This window comes from Lepidochelys olivacea (genome assembly GCF_965140295.1).
Source record: "Lepidochelys olivacea isolate rLepOli2 genome assembly, chromosome: 3".
NCBI classification, from domain to species: domain Eukaryota; kingdom Metazoa; phylum Chordata; order Testudines; family Cheloniidae; genus Lepidochelys; species Lepidochelys olivacea.
In genome coordinates, this window is record NC_140413.1 from 128,924,436 (window position 1) to 128,939,962 (window position 15,527).

Sequence of the window (15,527 nt, forward strand, 5' to 3'; positions counted from 1 at the left end):
GCCCCATACATCCCCTCTGACAACAGGGTAAGGTCCTTATTCTGCCACACTTCCTCACATTAGGTGATAATCAGCCCTGTGCTGAAGGCCAATACGATGCCTACTTGCCACATCAGCCCTATTTTGCTGTATTGGGCCTACACTCAAAGTCAGTTATTACTCATTGTGCGTAAGGATAGCAGAATCTGGTGTGAAAATATTAAAACATAGGTGCCAGATTGTACCATATTTTTTCATTGCTGCTAAGTGCATGAATGTAGCTGTTCTAAAGTGCTGCAATGTGTCCTTTTCTTTGTTAGACACGTACCATAATATGCTGTCAGCCTTATCTTGTTCATTGACCACTTAATATTTGTTTGCTACAGATTGTTTTAGTTTTTAAAATTATAATAATGTAAATTTTGTCATGCTTGATTTTTCTAGATATAGCTTCTCGTTACCCTACATTATGGACTGAGCAAGTAAAGAGTAGGCAAAACAAAACCAATAAAAATTCAGGTAAGATTATTTGGTCTCCTTGCTTTGCAAAGTTGCTTGGAAGCGATTTATTAATTCATATTCAAATTGCAGTTGTGGAAGCGAAAGTCATTTTTATACACCAGAACTTATACTTCCATCTTCCCACCACAACAGTGGCTTAAAGATTTGTGATGAAATGTAGAGATTATGTAATATGATTATTATATTTTCCTTTTTTATATTTAAATGTTTTTGGCCAGCTCCTCAGCTGGTGGAAACCTTTGAAGTCACTGGAGGGAGCCATGACAATTTGAACAGCTGCAGATATGGCACATTTATTTTTCTAATCTACATGAATACTTTGGTTTTTTTGTTTGGAACATGTATTTTTAATTGATTTGGTACAATATAGTAAGTATGTACTTAGAAAAAGATGGTGTAGGGCATATGTGTGAGGGGAAATCTGGATGAGACAGATCTGAAAGGGAGAAAGAAATTGCTTGTCCGCTCAGAGAAAACTGGAAGGACAGATTTCTCAGTTTTTCTTTCTTGTTTTATAAATGTGCCCTCTGCCAAATTATGATAATTTGTGTGTTAATTGTCAAGGACCAATTTAAAATGGGTTTGATGACATGGATTTGTATTTTATTTTTAAAGTTTTGACCTTACTCTGTTTGTTAGTCTATCACAAGTGAGCTTTCAGAAGGGTGGAACTGGGCTTCTCTGCAGATGTCTAAGACTCACAGTGAAATCTCTCAACTGCTGAGAAATCTGCTGCTTCGGAGAGCCATAAATCCTGCCCCCACGATAGGATGATCTGTAGAAAACTCTCCAAGTAGAACCTCACTGAGTTGCGTGGCCCTCATATGTTATTTTCCTACTTCAGCCATTAACTGAGCTCCTATGTCAGGTAATGTCCTATGCATGAATAAGAGATAATAGCAAGGGATATTCAGTTGGTACAAAGCATTTATACAAAACTGAGGTATTGTTAATAAAGCCCCTGATTCAGCAAAACACTTAAGCACATGTTTAAGTCCCAATGGAAATTAAGCATTTCCTTAAAATTAAGCAAGTTAAAGTGTTTTGCTGAATTGGGGCCAAAATGGATATAAGAAGATGAGCAGTGATCAAAACAAAGAAGGGTATATTATTGTAGGGCCCCACAAATCTCCACATGTTAACTCTATGGTTTATTCATAGCACCAAAACAATACTTTCCAATATTTCCCTTTTCCCTCCAAGAGAGTATCACAAAGACTTAGAAAGGAATAGGCCTAAAGAGAACCTTCAGGGGATGTTCTAAGCCAGTGGTGTATAAATTGGGCGGTCATGCCCCCTCAAGAGGGTGCAAGAGTTTCCCGTGGGGGGTGAAGAAACTTCAGCCTTTTGACCTTTTAAAAAACAAACATACAAATAGAAGTGCAGGCTGGGTTATTTTCAACAATTTGGTAAGTTTCATAACTACAGTAGGCCTATGATGCCTTTCAAATGAATTTTGATTCTCATTAATTTTAAAACTCATTTAATGATTAATAATTGACATTAAAAGACCTAAACCGGCAACATATATAATAATAGTTGAGAGCCCAGGACCCCTCAAGTGAGTCAGATGCTCTAACACTAAACCAAAGGAATGAATAGCCTCATCTCTGTTTCCCCTCCACTGTCCAGTGCGACCTTCAAGTCTAGTGCGTGCACAATCTACTCAGCAATGCACAGATTATGATGCCATAAAAGGTGCCAAGCAAAGACTCTCGGACAGTCAGTATCAAGTGAACTGTTTATGTGTATGTTTGCACTTTGTAATACTTTGTGTTTACTACTTCCTAATAACTTTTACTAGTCTTATAAATTTAGTAATAAATATACATTTTTCATTCCTTCCACCAACTTGCAAAAAACCACAATTTTTTTTCCAGATTACATGTAATGGAGGGAGGGTGTGACAAATTTTGTGAATGGTATGGGGGAGGGGGAGCAACTGGAAAAGTTTTCACACCACTATTCTAAGCAAATGCTTTCCATGCTGGAGATTTATTTTGTTGTTTCTCTGTGTAACATCAGCCAGAAAGAGCAAAATTCTTCTGGAAGTGTAAAACAAACAAAAAAATCCAGTCTCTAGAAGTACTTCATTTTTAGGGGTATTTATTTCATTTTTATGATATTGGAGACCAGTTTGGGCCAAAGCAAAAGTGTTACTGAGTTTGGAACAAATAGGAGTGATTCAAGATTCAAACATGAAGAAGCATGGGAATTCACAAAAGAAAACACTGATGAATGTTACTGGCTGTTAATGAGTCCTTCATGAACAGTGAGATCCAATACATCAAAATTAGAAGGAAACACAGCTATCTCTGTTGTTGCTTCTATTACCTGTACAATATGATCGTACTGATGGGGAAGCTTCAAACTGTTTAAAATTAGCATACTTATTAGCTGTGTTAAGTATTGTCATTGTCCTAGCCTCCACCTATGCACAGCACAGCACAGCACAGCACAGGTATGGCTTCCCTGCAGAATTAGTCTGGGCTATAGATTGTGTGTTGCCCCTCCTCACAAAATATTCTCTAACCTGGGTTTGAGGGTGCATTGTGCCCACGCCAGCAGACAAGGCTGTGGGTATAGGATGAGCACAGGTTTCACTTCAGCCTGGACTAGCAACCCACCTACTTGCAGTGCTGTTGGTCCTCCAGTCCTATCCCACAATTCCACCTGGGCTTTATTTCCTTGTCTTACTCCTCCCTTGTTTTGCATTGTGTTTGAGCCCCAAGTTTGGCTGCTCCATTTCTTCTGTACTTCCACAGCATATGAACAAATGTCCTCCAAGAAATCTCTTTCCTGCGCTGCCAGTTGGCCAGAAGCTGACACCAGCTGTCTGGTAAAGTTGTGGTGTACCCACAGGAGCATTTCCACACAGAAATCCTGCAAGGACAGACACATTCTCCCACAATACACAGCAAATGAATTCAGAAAGTGGCCCAGTTTAATGCATGACTAAGAATAATGAAATATCCTGCTAGAAAGTACCCACACTTTTGATGGGTTAAGGACTACAAATGAATACACTGTATTTATTGTACCTCACCCATAACGGGCTTGTAAAATATTTGCTGTTCTGTAAGTGACCTGTCACTTATAATTAGCCAATAAAACCTGTGTTGGCTTTTAGTAACTGCGAGACTGAAAATAATGGCTCAGGAAATTCCAGTTTATATTAGTTACCTAATAATTTGATTTTAAAAAGTCTAAATGAATTTAGCACAAATAACTGGAAGATTTACAGATGCAGAGCATGAAATTGCTGGATTACATTTCAGTATTATATAACAGTTTCTGGTACACCTTCAGTTTGTTGGTTTGGGGAAGTAGACCTTCGCTGGTTAAAAAAAGGTGTTTGCGAAGTAATGTTTAGTCTATTAACTTTTGTCGACAAAATGTTACTCCTAGCAGCAAACCATTACCATCAGGGCTTATGATGACTGCAATTAGAATGATTTCTGCTGTTAGAAACATCTGAATATTTCCATTTTAGTTGTGTTTTTATGTTGCAAATGATTTTCAAAAATGATTTTCTTCATAATTTTCCTGCCTGGTGGCATTTATCTAACTTTTAAAAAAGTTTGTATGTGCTGAGATTGTATGTTTTTCAAATTTCCTTCTATGGCCTTATAAAAAGTCCAAGAAAAGGTCTTTTCATGTGTTTTTTCTGCATTTATTAAAATAATGTTTTTTTTCTATGTGAGATTGACCAAAATATTAAAGGTCAGATGTAAAGCTGGTGTAAACCAGGGCAGCTCCACTGAAGACAATTTACAATAGTTGGGAACCTGGCTGACAATATTTACTATAGCTATTCATATTCTATAATGTATAGCTGTCAAACAGCATATTCCAAGACATTTTGGTCAGATTCCCAATTGGTGTAAATCAGAGAAGCTCTATTGACTTTTTATGGAGCTATGCCAGTTTACATCAGTGGAGGATCACAACCTTATTGTAAATTAAACAAAAATCACACTCCTTGTGTGTGTGAAGTATGTAGTTTTGTATGTCAAAATACAGGAGAAGGAAGAGTGACTGAAAGCCTGTGTGAGTAAATAAGTGAAGTTTAGCATACACCTGGTTAGATTCATGATTCTTGTTTAGATTTCTTTTAGTGGGGAAAGATTTTCCATAGTCTGTTTTGGGAACACTTCTCTGGGAAGGGGGATTTAACTGAGGATATATTTCTAATGCTAGAAGAAAAACCCTCAAATTATTAAGTAATTCAGGTGCACTCTACCATATACATACAAAAGTAAAAATAAATGACCCCCAACTGCATGTAATTTCACAGGCCCCAATTCAGAGCCCCCCTCACCCTGAATAAAGAATGCACTTAAGCTCATGATTATGTTGTTTCCTGAATCCAGACCATCAAGAGCCATGTACTACAAATTGGAAGAGTCAGACCCAAATAATATGTCTCCAGAGTCCCTAGATACAAAACCACAGTCTTATAAACATATAGGTTTAATTTTATGTATGTATTAATAGTAATAACTTTGTATTGGATTTCATTAAGAAATAAGTGATTTATTGTTAGCATAGGCATTTAGGTGTACCTTAGTCAATAGCATAATACAGAGTTTTTATAGAGTGATTTTAAATTATTTTTGTTCATAACTTAGTACTATCAACAAAAAAAGATGCCTGAAAGAAATTTTAACATTTCTTCACCCCTTAATGAACTTGATATTGATTTACATGCCTAACTTTAAGCACATGAGTAGTTTCATTGACGTAATGAGTGAAAATGTTGGCCGCATTTAAATCAGTGGCAAAACTCTAACGTAATTCATTGGAGCAAGGATTTCACCCAATTTGCTTAACTTGGGGGCATTATTAGTTTTACATATGCACAGGGAGGAAAAGACCACGTTTGACATTTGATTTCATTTTCTGAAATAATGTATTGGTATTTGATCAATACAGTTTAAGATTACATTGTCAATTTCAAAGCAATAGACATCTGATATTTATAAATGTATACCCCAAATTAAAAAACATAGTAAGAGAACCAAAAAATGCCACCGTGGCTAAAAAACAAAGTAAAAGAAGCAGTGAGAGACAAAAAGGCATCCTTTAAAAAATGGAAGTTAAATCCTAGTGAGGAAAATACAAAGGAGCATAAACTCTGGCAAATGAAGTGTAAAAATATCACTAGGAAGGCCAAAAAAGAATTTGAAGAACAGCTAGGCAAAGACTCAAAAAGTAATAGCACATTTTTTTTAAAGTACATCAGAAGCAGGAGGACTGCTAAACAACCAGTGGAGCCACTGGATGAGCAAGATGCTAAAGGAGCACCTAAGGACCATAAGAGAAACTAAATGAATTCTTTGCATTGGTCTTCACGGCTGAGGATGTGAGGGAGATTCCCAAACCTGAGCCATTCTTTTTAGGTGACACATCTGAGGAACTGTCCCACATTGAGGTGTCATTAGAGAAGGTTTTGGAACAAATTGATAAACTAGACAGTTATAAGTCACCAGGACCAGATGGTATTCATCCAAGAGTTCTGAAGGAACTCAAATGTGAAATTGCAGGACTACTAACTGTAGTTTGTAGCCTATCATTTAAATCAGCTTCTGTACCAAATGACTGGAGGATAGCTAAGGTGACACCAATTTTTAAAAAGGCCTCCAGAGGTGATCCAGGCAATTACAGGCCAGTAAGCCTGACTTGTGTACTGGGCAAACTAGTTGAAATTATAGTAAAAAACAAAATAGTCAGACACATAGATGAACATAATTTGGGGAAAAGTCAACATGGTTTTTGTAAAGGGAAATCATACCTCACCAATCTACTATAATTATTTGAGGGGGTCAACAAGCATGTGGACAAGGAGGATCCAGTGGATATAGTGTACATAGATTTTCAGAAAGCCTTTGACAAGGTCCCTCACCAAAGGCTCTTAAGCAAGTAAGCTGTCACAGGATAAGAGGGAACGTCGTCTCTTGGATTGGTAATTGGTTAAAAGATAGGAAACAAAGGGTAGGAATAAATGGTCAGTTTTCAGAACGGAGAGAGGTAAATAGTGGTGTCCGCCAGGGGTCTGTACTGGGAACTATTCAACATATTCATAAATGTTCTGGAAAAAGGGGTAAACAGTGAGGTGCAAAATTTGCAGATGATACAAAACTACTCAAGATAGTTAAGTCCCAAGCAGACTGCAAAGAGCTACAAAAGGATCTCACAAAACTGGGTGACTGGGTAACAAAATGGCAGATGAAATTCAGTGTTGATAAATGCAAAGTAATACATATTGGAAAACATAATCCCAACTATACGTATAAAATGATGGGGTCTAAATTAGCTGTTACCACTCAAGAAAGAGATCTTGGAGTCATTGTGGATAGTTCTCTGAAAACATCCACTCAATGTGCAGCGGCAGTCAAAAAAGCTAACAGAATGTTGGGCATCATTAAGAAAAGGATAGATAATAAGACAGAAAGTATCATATTGTTTCTATATAAATCCATGGTACAGCCACATCTTGAATACTGAATGCAGATATGGTTGACCCATCTCAAAAAAGATATATTGGAATTGGAAAAGATTCAGAAAAGGGCAACAAAAATTATTAGTGGTATGGAACAGCTTCCATGTGAGGCGAGATTAAGACTGGGACTTTTCTGCTTGGAAAAGAAACGACTAAGGGGGGAATATGATAGAGTCTATACAATCTTGACTGGTGTGGAGAAAGTAAATAAGGAAGTGTTATTTACTCCTTCTCATAACATACAAACTAGGGGTTACCAAATTAAATTAATATGCAGCAGGTTTAAAATAAACAAAAGGAGGTATTTTTTCACACAACGCACAGTCAACTTGTGGAACTCATTGCCAGAGGATGGTGTGAAGGCCAAGAATATAACAGGGTTCAAAAAGGAACTAGATAAGTTCATGGAGCATAGGTTCATCATTGGCTATTAGCCAGGATGGGCACTGATGGTGTCCCTAGCCTCTGTTTGTCTGAAACTGGGAATGGGCTACAGGGGATGGATCACTTGATTATTACCTGTTCTGTTCATTCCTTCTGGGTCACCTGGCATTGGCCACTGTCGGAAGAGAGGATACTGGGCTAGATGGACCTTTGGTCTGACCCAACCCAGTATGGCCGTTCTTATGTTCTAAGGCAATATCAATCTTCTATTGGGGGCTCAATCCTACAGCAGCTTCATTCACAAAACTCTATCACATAGTACAGCTACAATATATGGTACATAAAAGATGTGGTACCATTTCTATTGTAAATGAAGGTTTTACATGTAGAAAAATAACAAAGTGTTTTTAACATAAGTTGATGCAATTAAATATATATAATATTTAATTGGACAGGCAGGTAAGACAAGCAATTCTCTTACTCAGTGTATATGTATATATAGAGTAAGATAATTATCTTAAATTGGACAGGCAGGTAAGACAAGTAATTATCTTATCTATCTATCTATCTATGCCAGTTCTCTTATATTTCATTCAACCTATATATATATATATATACACACACACACACAGGGTAAGATAATTGCTTGTCTTAGACTCAAACTGGACAGGCAGGTAAGACAAGCAATTATCTTACCCTATACAGTATATGTGGGTTGAGTGAAATATAAGCGAACTGGCTAATGTGCACACATACTTTTGGCACTTGTTTTTCTTTCTTACAAAATGTTCATGACATGTTCTGCTTTAACAGCACAACTGTGATCAAGACTGAAATTATTTTAAATATATATAGGGTAAGATAATTGCTTGTCTTACCTGCCTGTCCAGTTTGAGGCTATCAGCAGAGGCTGTCAGTGAGTGTGATTAATGTGACAGATGGGTATTACAGTGTTTGTACAAAGTTTTCCTTAACTGGTAATTTCTCCAGGGTTAAGTAACACTTATGCAACTGGTTGCCACTGAATTTTTTGGTGGTGATATTATTACAGAAAAGCCCAAAGGCCCTGATTCCACAGGTAAAATTCACTCCGGTACAGATGGCCCCACAAAACGTATGCTACATTTATGTTCTTATACTTGCCCCTTCTGTATGAGGCTAAAACTTTCAAAAGGAGTTTTGCAGGTTTGAGGGCCCAAACTAACATTTTCTTTCCTTTGAAATTAAGAACTTGTTTCTCTACCCCATCTAATCATTTCCACTGGCCACTCCTCTAGAAACATCAGGAAAATAAATAACTAGTAGACGGGAAAATGAAAAAGAGTTCTGTGCCTTTTTACTCCTTCTCACATATTGTTGCATTTTCCAGATGTGGCTCTTAATATTAATTCAAGAGTAGTTTTGTGCAGCTAATGATGTGAGACTTAGCAAAAGAAAACTAAGACCCAGACAGCTGAGTACTTCCAGTTACAGGTGTCTTAAGAATTCATTATGAGTGTTCTTAAATATTTAGAATCTAATATATTCAGACTCATTTTGTACTGTGGAGAATTTAGGTGTGTAACTCTTGTTCATGTTAGCACATATTAGATATGCACATCCTAGTGAACTGATATTAGAACACAGAAAGGACAGGCGAAATGGAATGTTTTCAAATCAATAGATTACTTTAAACATTTTTTTTTTGAGTTTCCAGACAGTTACCTTACTATAGAAGTGGAACCCAGCTGCAGAGTTTGGATCCAGATTCTACCTTCCCTCAAATGTGCTTGTATTCATTGTGGTGGTTCTAGTTTAGTTGACGTCTACCAGAATACACATATGACAGGTTTCAGAGTAGCAGCCGTGTTAGTCTGTATTCGCAAAAAGAACAGGAGGACTTGTGGCACCTTAGAGACTAACCAATTTATTTGAGCATGAGCTTTCGTGAGCTACAGCTCACTTTGAAAGTAGCTCACGAAAGCTCATGCTCAAATAAATTGGTTAGTCTCTAAGGTGCCACAAGTCCTCCTTTTCTTTTTGCAAATACACATCTAGACTTAAAGGGCTAGATTCACCAGTATACTGGGGAAGCTTAGTGCAGATCCACTGAGACAAAGCAGCCATAAATCTAGTTTAAAAGACCAGAGTTAAAGGGATTCGCATAGCTGCTTTACACCACTGGAGCAGTGCAAAACAGTCAGAGTTGTCCTGGTGAATCTGGCCAATTAGTTGCAAAGGAATGTATTTTGAATGTAAAATCAATTGGGTTTTTTCTTCTTTGCCAATGCTTGGATTTAGGACCTTGGTTTTTTGTGTTTCCTTGCGTCAGCTGAAGACATCACTGACATCCGAAGCAGGGAGTTGCATTCCCTATGCTGCAGTATAAGTTAGTGATGCCATCAACTGTAGCAGGAGAAACTTAGAACCTTGAGGGCCTGAATGCAGGTCTTGGCAGGTAAGTAGAAGAAGGAGGTACTTATTTTAAACAATTTCCTCTTAAAACATATTTATTTGTCATTTTTAGCCCGCAGATGTATCCCATTAGTGGGATCTCAGTCTATTAGAGATGAACCTGAGCCTAAACCTAAACCCAGAATCCAAACAGTGCCAAACTTGGGAAAAGTTCAGATCCAGAAACACATCTGAACTCTGAAGCTTGGGCTGATCTCTAATTTAAACCACACACACACAAAGCATTTCTATTTTCTACATGACATGCCAGAAATAAAAACGTTTTGTGACTGCCACAAACCTGGCTTTAGTGACTGGTGAAACTCATGGTTATTATAAGACCATGGATTCATGGAATACATTGCTTGGGCAGCCGCCAGTGGGTGGAAGAGGGAGTGATTTTGAGGGGATCTGTGGAGGAGGAGAAGTTGAGATGATGGTGGACTGGGGGCTTCCAAGAACAACTGCACTGGAGCCTCTCCAAATTCCTTATGCTGGCCCTGACCTGTAACTTACAGCACAGTTACCTGTATTTAACTGATCTACTTGGAGTATATTATAATTTATGACTTTTATTTTTTGTAAAGTCAGCATTGTTAAGAAACTGTGGTGGCGTGTAGGAGCCACCCTCATATCTTATTATACCTCAGACCTTATTATATATTTTTACGGTGAGTTATTTTGAAATTCTGGGGATTTTTTTTAGCCTTCAGTCAGGAATCAAAAGGGTTTCAGAATCAAAAAGTCCAATTCCAAGGTATGTCCTGCCAGCTGAAAGGCAAGCTGTTTGCTAATGGTTTGGGGATGGGTCAGCAGAAACTTCTGACCTAATATGCCATTAAGGCAAGGCAGTAAATTGGTCACCATGGGTTCTTAATGGTACACCATTATCCCAGTTGCCACTGGCAATTTTTAATGCAGCCCTAGCTTTCATTTTGTTATTACAGAAATAGGACATAACGTTCTCCAGCTTCCTGATCAGTGAAGACAACTACTCTTTGTCCTTTTTTCTGTTTGTTTTTTTTAAAGTCCTAAATTGGTAAAGTAAAATCAGTGTTTTCTTTCTTCTCTCTCAGCCTCTTCCAAGAAGATAAACCTTTCCAGACCTCCCCAGAGAGCTTGTATATTATGACACATTCTTAAATTACAGTCTGCTGGATTATACCCATTACAGTATTACCCTATCTTTAATAATCCTTCTTTTACAAGCATTTTCATTTATCTTCATTTTAATTTTACATATTAGCTAAAAACACGTATAAGCCCGAAGTTCTGGCATCTCCAACTTCTTCCTCCCACCATGGAGAAAGATCCTCCCATCCTAAACTATTAAAAAGAAGAGTTCTGTTTTATATCCAGTTGATATCCTTTATGTTCAGGATGTTCCACAGTTTTATTGGACCCCCACAGTGAAAACAAAAGTCTGCTTTATGCAAGGTTGATAATTTCTGTTTTACTGCAAATGTTAAAGTTTGGTGCCAAAAGATACTAATCTTCACTGAACTATTTTTAATTATGTCATATTGCTTTCTGCAGCAACTAATGACAAAACAGCCATGTCTTCGTTCTTTCATTTTCAGATGCACGTCCGTTCCACCCCCACCCCGGCCCTGCACAGCTAACCAGACATCAGACGGAATAATCATAAAAGCCTTGTTAGGCAACATAAATCCAACCTGCATGTCAGTCTAGCTGTTTATGTTTTAATAGAGAGATAGAAAAGGCATGTGTTAATGCAGAGATACGTATTTATTCATGGACTATATTGTATCCAACCCTGGCTCTGCTAAAGATTTGCTGTGTGTTCTTGGGCAAAAGACGTAGGCCAAAATTTTCAAACTCTTTGAAACAGCACTATGTTAAAGTGCTTCTAGTGAACACCAGCAGGGTCTATACTGACCAATTAGTGTGCAACACATTAGTGAGCTTTAGGAATCACACCTCTGTAGTGTGCATTGCTGTAGTGTGTAGACAAGCCCTGAAACTGTATCTAGATCTTCAGCTGGAAGGTGCTAGATACGTGCTAAGTATCATTATATTATTAGTGGCCTTCTTTCTCCTCCACTGAACCCACTCCATCTCCCTCTTTTCCTTACAACTGTGTTCCACGTAAATGCTAGACGCTGCATTGCCCCTGTAGTCTACAATGCCTGAAAATAATATTAGCTGCCATTTCCAGGTTGCACTAGATTTTTGTGACTAGAGAAAAAGCAGAGACTGAAGAGTAAAGCTAGTGGTTTTCATTAAGCTGTTTCTGGTATCTGTTTTAGTTTAGAAAGGGAAATCCAAATTTCTACATTCAATGACAAATAAAGTCATGTTTAAAAAAGAATAAGAATGTGAATTAAAATTCTGGTCTTAAATTCTGCAGTACAAAACATAAAAAGGAAGAGAGAGAGGGAGGACAAAAACTAATATCTAGAGTTGGCCAGAATTCCCCTCCCCCCCGACTTTTTGGCAAAAAAATTAAAATACATTTTCAGCTGAAAATCTACATTTTTTTAGCCTGAAACCTGTCAAAATGATGCCTTATGGGAGCTGTGGTTTGGAAGTCTCCTGCCTGCATTCTCCTCTATGGGCTGGACTATTTAGTTGGACTACATCTACCATGATGCATTACAGTTTACAGCTATAAAACAAAAACTTCTTGATATGTTTGATATATGTATTAAACTTGTCAACAAAACTGAACTCCAATATTGGAGTTCAGTTTTGTTGACAAAGTCAATTGTTTTCATAGAAAGCAGACACTTTTAATGAAAAATATTTAGTTGAAAACCCAATTTTTCCATTAAAAACAGTTTTGACAAAAAAATTAAACGAGCCTTATTAATATCATTAACAATTTCTGTGGTGTTTAGGAGAGATTATCAACCCAAATAGTGAAATTTCTTTGTTTTGTGTGGGTTCCAGTGAGAACTTAATGGTTAATGTTATTTAAAGTCTAGGGTAATTTTTCACTTCCATTGCTTTTTATTAAAAACTTCCTTCTTGGGGTCTGAAGAGAGGCTAAAATGTAGCCTAAGGTGGATTGAAATGAAAATACAAGCCCACAAATCTATACGATCTTAAACCATTAACAGAACACATTTGGAAACGGCGCCATAGTATGATATTTTATTTGAAAAGAAAGCCAAAAGGTTTTATTTATCTGCTAATGCAGTTCTTGCATGTTTTGGAAGAACTGATGGTGTCACACAAGCAACTCAAGCAGCACCAAGAGCTGCTTTCTTTACCCTGCATCCAGTGTTTGTAACATTTACCAATTCTTTCATAAGAGAAGTAGGCCCTGAACCGAGGTTGCTTTGTGACATTCCACTGTGGCAGCCATAAAGGCAACATGTGGGGATCCTCCAGTGCTGCAGAACTGATACTGTGGCTCCTACAGGATTCTCATTCCATGTGGTTGGCACAGTGGGCATTCCTGTGACCCAGTGATCTCTGGCAGCCGTAACTGCCCCCCTCAGATCCTTGCCGGCCAGCAAAATTTAGAAGTTATGCTGAGCGACTGGACCGGTGTATGACCAGTCCGGGATCAAGAGAGTGTCCAGGTGAATTAAAGCCTATTCTGAGGTGCACTTAGCACTTCTCAGCCACAGCCAAGGACCTGAGCCAGCAAAACTGGAACTTCAGTCCTGGCAGGAATGTACAGGAGAAAATTATTTGGGACCCAGTCCTGCAGGCCTTACTCAGAGCCTAATCCTGAGACGTGCTGAGTGTCTGCAACTCCCACTGGAGTTAAAGGCTAGGTTCAGCTCTTAGGCCTGGGATAGAGCTATGGGCAGTGAGTAGCTGTGCTGGAACAAGAAGAGCTCTGCTGGGGGGTTGTGTCTCAAAGAGGTGTCCGTACTTCCCTGCTGCTTCCTTTGTCTCTGGACAACTAAGGCTGTGTCTACACTGCGCACCTTTCAGTGGCTCAGCTGGGCCTCTGCAGCCATGCTGCTGTAAGGTGCGCAGTGTAGCTACTCTTTATCGCTGGGCGAGAGCTCTCCTGCTGACAAAATAAAACCACCCCCAACGAGGGGTGGTAGCTGTGTCAGCGGGAGAGTGTATCCCACCAACAAAGCGCTGTCCACACCGGTCCTTTTCATTGGTAAAACTTTTGTCAGTCAGGCGTGTGGTTTTTTCACACCCCTCACTGAAAAAAGTGTTACTGATGAAAGTACAGTGTAGACATAGCCTAAGTTACTTCACCCCATTTCATAGGCTGACCAGGTGTCCCGTTTTTAAAGGGACAGTCCCGTTTTTTGGGACTTTTTCTTATATGGGCGCTTCTTACCCCCCACCCACTGTGCCGTTTTTTCACAGTTGCTATCTGGTCACCCTACCATTTCAGGATGCAGCTTACTGCCCCTAGATTCCTGGCCAGCTACTCCAGCTAGTGAGGGGGTTTGGCTGTGGAGCCAGTGTGACTCCCAATCTGCACTCCAGGCTGCCACTTCCCCTCCTACTTGTTCACAAGGGATGGTACTGGGCATATAACTTCTGATCTCACTTCCCCCAAACTGGAGCCACTATCTAGGTAGCAATTACGAACAAGGGGGAGCCTTACTCCCCACTTCTTGTGTGGATGCCATAGAAAAAGAGAAGAGCAGAAGATGTCAATATGAATATCAGTTGTTTGAAGAGTTTCTTCTTCCCTATCACTGAAGCATCAGAATGATGGAACACGGCCCTTTAAAATAATCACACATCCCATAGTTTATGCTCTTAAAGTAAACAGTTTAATGTAATAATAGAAAATGACTATTAGAGGGGACTGTTTAGTTTCAATGGGCTAGATTCTCTTCTCAGTAATACCAGGGTAAATCAGGAGTAACTCCATGGAAGGCAGCAAATTTATTCCACTGTAAAACTCATGACATGGGAAGAGAATCAGGCCCAAAGCTTTTGTAATTTCTGTTTGCTTTTCCTTTGAATAAAGGTATTCAAAATATTAGGTATTATAATATTCAACCCACTCCGAGTATTACTTGGTGCTACCAAAATGCATATTGAGTAACCTGGTTAATTTGCAGCCTGAGAATGTTTGTTGCCCAAGTACATTTAATAACATTTTGAAGATGTTTATGAACCTGCAGATTCCTTGAGCTGCAAGTTTTGCATTATTAGGAGCAATTAAGAAGCATTCAACATCAATGCTTCAGGTAAAAAAAATAAGAAATTGGTGGAACATCACCACTGTTAGGAAGACAAGAGCAGACCTGTGAGAAATAAAAAATTTAGGCTTCTTAATGATTTTTCCCTTTGTCCCTCAAACATAGTCAACCCAGTTTCCCTAACTCAAGCATCTAATATGTGATATATTACTCTTCTGGATCAGCAATGGTGCATATCCATAGCCCAGTCCTGCACCCACTGCATAGACTCAATTCCTTTTGACTTTAGTAGGAGTAGTGCCTACGCTCAGGTCTGGTCTACACTAGATGGGCGGGGGGGATCGATCTAAGATACGCAACTTAGCGGTCTAGACTGGACACGATAAATCGACCCGTGCTGGATCAATCACTGCCTGCTCAGGTACGTCTACATTCCCCGCTGGATTGACGGGCAGCAATCGATCCCGCGGGGGTTGATTTATCACATCTAGTCTAGACATGGTAAATCGACCGCCGAGCACTCTCCCGTCGACTCCGGTACTCCATCAGGGCAAGAGGCGCTGGCAGAGTCGACGGGAGTGTCAGCAGTCGACTCACCACAGTGAAGA

At 38.9% G+C, this 15,527-nt stretch overlaps 1 protein-coding gene across 1 annotated transcript in view; it reads left to right on the forward strand.

Moving 5' to 3' along the window:
• SMOC2 (SPARC related modular calcium binding 2) overlaps window positions 1–15,527 on the forward strand; it is a 175,517-nt gene that overhangs the window by 94,300 nt on the left and 65,690 nt on the right. Inside the window, exon 7 of the mRNA XM_084624714.1 lies at window positions 424–498. Coding sequence (XP_084480840.1) covers window positions 424–498 — 75 coding nt within the window. The remainder of the gene's footprint in view (window positions 1–423; window positions 499–15,527) is intronic.